Raw genomic sequence first — 5,367 nt, 5'->3', positions numbered from 1 at the left:
TCTTCAGTATTTATATAACATATGTAAGACCTCTACAAAATATTTGTAATCAACAAATCTATGATGTTTATGAATATTTATATAAATTTTAATTATTAAAATTTGATATATTTATATAAATATTAAGCCTTTTGTGATTTTTGTAATTCATATATGTCTTCTTAATATGTATATTTTTATAACAAACTAGATAAACATCCGCGCGATATGCGGATAATTATTTTTAATATAACATAAAAATATAACATTTATTTGATATGAATTTAGTTAAAATATTTATGCATTATTTATTTGAATTTTGAAAGTATATTTGTAAAATTAAATTATTATAAAATCATGTGTCTTAAAAAGTAAAGAAATGTAAAAAATAAAATATTATTGTACAAACCATGTATAAAATTGATATCAATAATGTGTTCAGACCTGTATCTTCTTTATTTATTTATTTTCTTTAATCTCTTTCAATATTTGGTTTAATTATAAGATAATAAAAAAATGATATTATTAAATATTATAGTTATCTTTTGTTTTAATAATAATTAAATTTGGATGCACATTTTCGATGTATAATTAAGTTCGGATATACAAATTTAAAGTTATATTTAAAATAAATTTGATTTGAAACGAATAAATTTGATTTTAAAATTAAATTAAGCGAGTTTTAGTGAGATAGAAAACAAAATATTTTTAAAAAAAAAAGGATAAACCTATCCGATCTGATCTCTGAAAAAAGGGAGGGAGAACAACTTCCATAAATATAGGGCTTAATTTAGGACAACTCTCGGTCAAAACGTCAAAAAGCACGCGACGAGAGTTGGGTCAAGCTCCCTCAACGGTCAAAACAGTCTCTCTAAAGGTGGGACCGATTATCCACGTCACCATACTAACCTCCACGTGGATGGTAAAAAACCCGCCACCTCATTAAAACGGGGAACTTGGTCCGGCACGTTTAATGGGAATTGCCACGCTGGCGTATTTTGAGTTCGTACATGTACGTATAATATATATATAACTATATTATATATGCAGAGACACGCGCCAGTCTATACAATTCAGAGAGATGTATATAGGCATTATATGTATATATACGTACGCAACCAAAAGTATATATACACATTATGGTTTCTTGAGCTTCCATATCCTCCATTTTCCCTCGGATAAAACTGTAAGGATTTTCTCTCTAACTTCTGTTTATGTTTTATTTTTTTTTTTCAGTTTTTTCATCTCTCCCCAATATCATTGATCATTTTCGATGGTTTTTTTTTTTTAAATTCTGGTTTCATTTCTTTCTAGATTCGACGAAACATCGAGGAGAATTGTTTGGTTGAAACAAAAAATCAAAATAAAACTGAAGAATATAGTCTTTGTAATAGTCTATATGTACTAAGGAGGAGAAAGAAAAAAAGAATCCAAACAACCCTACAAAATATAAGATCTAACAAAAAATTAAAAAAAAAATTGAAACTAAAATATCTAACAAAAAATTAAAAAAAATATTGAAACTAAAATGTCACACCGTTCATGTATCGGCAACGACCTCGTTTAGCACATCATCCTCTCCGTTTGCCATGGTAAGCAGCTCTGCTTCTTTCTCCTTTCACCAATATTTCCAGTAACTCTGTTGCTGCTCCACGCATTAAAAAATGGGTGTATGAAAACTTTTGACAAATATATTTGAACAGGACCGTCTATGAGGGGGTGCAATTGGAGCATTTGCACAGGCCCCCAAATTTACGAGGCCCCACTTTCTTTTTTTTAATATTTTTTAATAAAATAAGAAAAACTATTATAAATTAAAAATATTAAATTTTGTTATATTGTAATAATCTTTTATAGCAATTATATTTTTTAGTTCATAATTTTTAATCACTATATATTTTTAAAAATAAACAAATTAATATAACAAAGTATTTTTTTTTAATCAAAAGTTTCATAACAATAAATTTGATTTTAACTTGTATTACTCTTTAAAATAAAAAGTAATAATTTATATATATTTTTAAAAAATTATTGTAATAAATAATATATTTTTCTATTTTTTCTATAATTTAAAATTTTATCTATTAGTTATTATATTTAAAAAAAATTAAATATTAATTAGATTAAAAATTATAAAAAATAAAAAATATATAATTGAACAAGACCTCTCAAATCTATGAACTAACTGACCTTTGAGACGGGCATTCCTTCCCTCATCGGCTCCTTCCTTGTAATTTCCATCTTGTCTGGAAAAAAAATGATGAATTGCATAAGAAGGGAAAAAAAAAGTTCGACTGAAATCGGAGTCTCGGAAGACAGGAACATGATTATAACATATCGAGTTCGAGAAATTTGGTGATGACCAGCAATACTCACCGGCGAGGGTAAGAAGGGTTTCTTGGAGTGATGTGCGAAGACGAATTCGGAGAGAAGAAACTGAAGGCAGGTGACATCTACTGGATTCCGGCTGGCTCCGTCTTCTACTTGGTCAACACCGGCATCGGTCAACGCCTCCACGTCATCTGCAGCATCGACCCCGCCGATAGCTTGGGTTTGGAAACCTTCTTACATTTCCGTTGTATATTGACTGATATCACTAACTTGTAATCTGTATGTATTTTTGTATAGTCTTTCTACATAGGCGACACCTTAGCAACTGCATTCAACGTAAGTAATCCACTTGTCCTAAGGATCATAAACAAAGATTCTCATCCATATATGGGTTTCGGAAAATTATGGGGAGTTCACATAATTTATATTGTTTATCTTGTTTTAGGTCACCGCCGCCGCCGCCTTACTATGCCAATTCTCACCGGCCCGAGTCTTATTGCACGACCCAGTTTCTCAGATTCTGATTAACAAATTAAGCTCCCCCGCGATCACCGCATCACCGCAGCGTCGGCGATGACAATCGAACCGGACCCGAGTATCTGGCGAGGCTTTGTTGGCCGGAGAGGTAGTCATGATTCCGGTGATGATTCGTATACCCAATAAATATACATTTGCGCATCTAGAATTCCTTTCGTATGTTCATATTGTCCTTTGTAATTATTTTAGTAGACATGCATCTTCTTTGCACGTCCAGAGGACGTAACCGTAGCTTTACAATTATTTAATATAATCTCCATAAATATTAGCGTTACAATTAGAGTTACATTAATATCCTAGTATATATCTGTTTATATTCTTATTTTTTATATTTAAATTTAAATAGAAATTTTTTAGATTCTTACAATTGAGAAATATATTAAATTTAAAATTTCATACGTCCTATATAATAAACGATGCTTCAAATCTAGAATCTTAATCAGTTACATCTTTAATAAATGAAATCCATTACACCCAAAAAAATCCACATCATGCACGTTACGACATGACGAAGACGGATAGTTCACGTTTTGCCATGTCATTAACGTTTAACTTAAAATATGGCAAACATTGATCATATTATTATCATTCATGTATTCGCTTTTTTTGTTATATTTTTCAATATAACGTGATTCCAATTTAATACAAACTATTATTAATTATTAATAGAGTATTGATTTGACAAAGAGAAAATATATTTTTTAATCACTTTTTTATTATGATATAAAATATTTTAATGTAAAAACATTTTTTAATTATTTTTAATATATATATATATATATATATGAACATTAGTGAATCAAAGAATTGAAAAAATTGAAAGAGAAAATATAATTTTTTTATCGGTCACTATTATAATGCAAAATTATTCTAATATAAATTCAGATTTTTTAGAAAAGAATATAAATTCAGATTATTTACAAAAGAATATAAGCAAATGATATATGTAGATAGAATCTAATATTTGTTTAAAACTTAACTATTTAATTGTTATATTAATTGGAAAAAACAAACTAATTATTTTCACAATGTATAGATAATGAGTATTTTAGTAAACCAATGAAATTTGAAAAACTTGATGATGTGGCTTGTTTAGGTGACTTCATGAGAAGCCTTCAAACACAACTTTTAATATATATAGATACAGATATAGATATGGATTTAAAATTAGATTTAAAAATTGAATATTTTTTTGTAATTTAATTAGTTGATGAATTTTTTAATTAAAACTAATATTTCATTGTTTTTATGATAAATTTAAAGAAAAAGATTATTTTTGAATAAATTATATAGATTATTTTTTTCCAAATAAAATAGTTGATGGTTTTTTTTGTAAAGTTTATTTTTAATAAATTAAAAATACAATTTTTTTGTGCGAGAAAGGAGATAATTGTTTTTTTTTTTTTTTGGAGTTTATCTCTCTAAGTTTCCCAAAACAAAGAGGAAATCTGTCAAATCGTAACTCTATTTAAAGGTATCTCAATACGAAACAGAACAGCAGCATCGAATTACAACTTGAGATATGTCTGGGGCAAACTGTCAAACCTTAGCCACGTCGAAACGAGCGAGACTGGAAGGCAGGGAGTTTCATCTTCCGGACTCGATATTAACGGGAATTCTGTCGAGATTACCATTGGCGAGCATCGCCAGATTGAAATCTGTTTGCAGAGAATGGAAATCATTGATCGAGTCCCGCTTCTTTAGACAACTGTACCAGTCCCTAAACCGAGGGAACTCATCCTCGATCTCGTGGTCTCTCGTTCGAACAACATTCCGTGAGGAGGCGCTCCAAGTGGTGAGCTTCCACGGATGCGAGAGATGGGCACTCGCCAAATCTCTGGGTTCTTATCTGTCGTCTTTCGAAAGAGACCTGAAGCAGAAAAGCGGGATGAAGATCACAGCGATGGAGGTTGCAGCCACGGTCGATGGGTTGGTTCTGCTCTACGTCGTAACTCGGGATGGAGAGAAAAAATACTTTCTGGGCAATCCGGTGCTGGGACAGTGGTTTCATCTCCCTCTCCCGCCATGGTTGTCTCTTGGTCGTCTCAGGGAGTTGCAAAGCCGCAGCCTTATCACGGACACGGGACTGGTCACGGACATGGACAAGAACAGTGGCTGTCTCCTAGGGTACAAGGTTGTCTGGGTGGTGATCCCCCAGATCACATCTTCAAGGCTTAGTTTCTGGATATATTCTTCCGAGACGGGCTTGTGGAGCCAGGAGGAAGCCCGTTGCCCGGTAGATGTTTCCTGGTACAGGCTACACCACCCGGTCCATTCGAACGGGCATCTCCACTGGCTCGACGACGGTCTGTATGCTGACAACTTCGTGGCTAGAGGGTTCTTCGCCTCGACAACCACCACCCGCGAAGATCTTTGCCACGTCATACCTTTCCCGGACACGCTGGGAGGTGACTTCAGGCCGCGTTTCCGCAGAACCTTGACGACATCCGGTGGATCCCTCGTCTACATCAACGAGGACGCGGGCCGAGAGCTGAGGGTTTGGAGGCTGAACGACGACTA

The 5,367-nt window shown here is 32.7% G+C and overlaps 1 protein-coding gene and 1 long non-coding RNA gene across 2 annotated transcripts in view; one reads left to right on the top strand and one right to left on the bottom strand.

Annotated features, from left to right (window-relative positions):
- Positions 1-1,467: 1,467 nt before the first annotated feature.
- On the bottom strand, positions 1,468-2,446 carry LOC104805557. The gene is made up of 3 exons (XR_770531.1): positions 2,356-2,446; positions 2,170-2,225; positions 1,468-1,624 (listed from the first exon to the last, which is right to left on the bottom strand). It is a non-coding gene; the product is annotated as an uncharacterized LOC104805557 (long non-coding RNA).
- A 1,923-nt stretch (positions 2,447-4,369) lies between these two features.
- The window catches only part of LOC104805970 (putative F-box protein At3g23950), a 1,769-nt gene continuing 771 nt past the window's right edge, over positions 4,370-5,367 (top strand). Inside the window, exon 1 of the mRNA XM_019201509.1 lies at positions 4,370-5,365. Coding sequence (XP_019057054.1) covers positions 4,370-5,365 — 996 coding nt within the window. The remainder of the gene's footprint in view (positions 5,366-5,367) is intronic.

Source organism: Tarenaya hassleriana, unplaced genomic scaffold (assembly GCF_000463585.1).
Source record: "Tarenaya hassleriana unplaced genomic scaffold, ASM46358v1 Cleome11, whole genome shotgun sequence".
Taxonomy (NCBI): domain Eukaryota; kingdom Viridiplantae; phylum Streptophyta; class Magnoliopsida; order Brassicales; family Cleomaceae; genus Tarenaya; species Tarenaya hassleriana.
The sequence above is the reverse complement of the archived record's forward strand: the minus strand, read 5'-3'. Positions and strand labels throughout refer to the sequence as shown.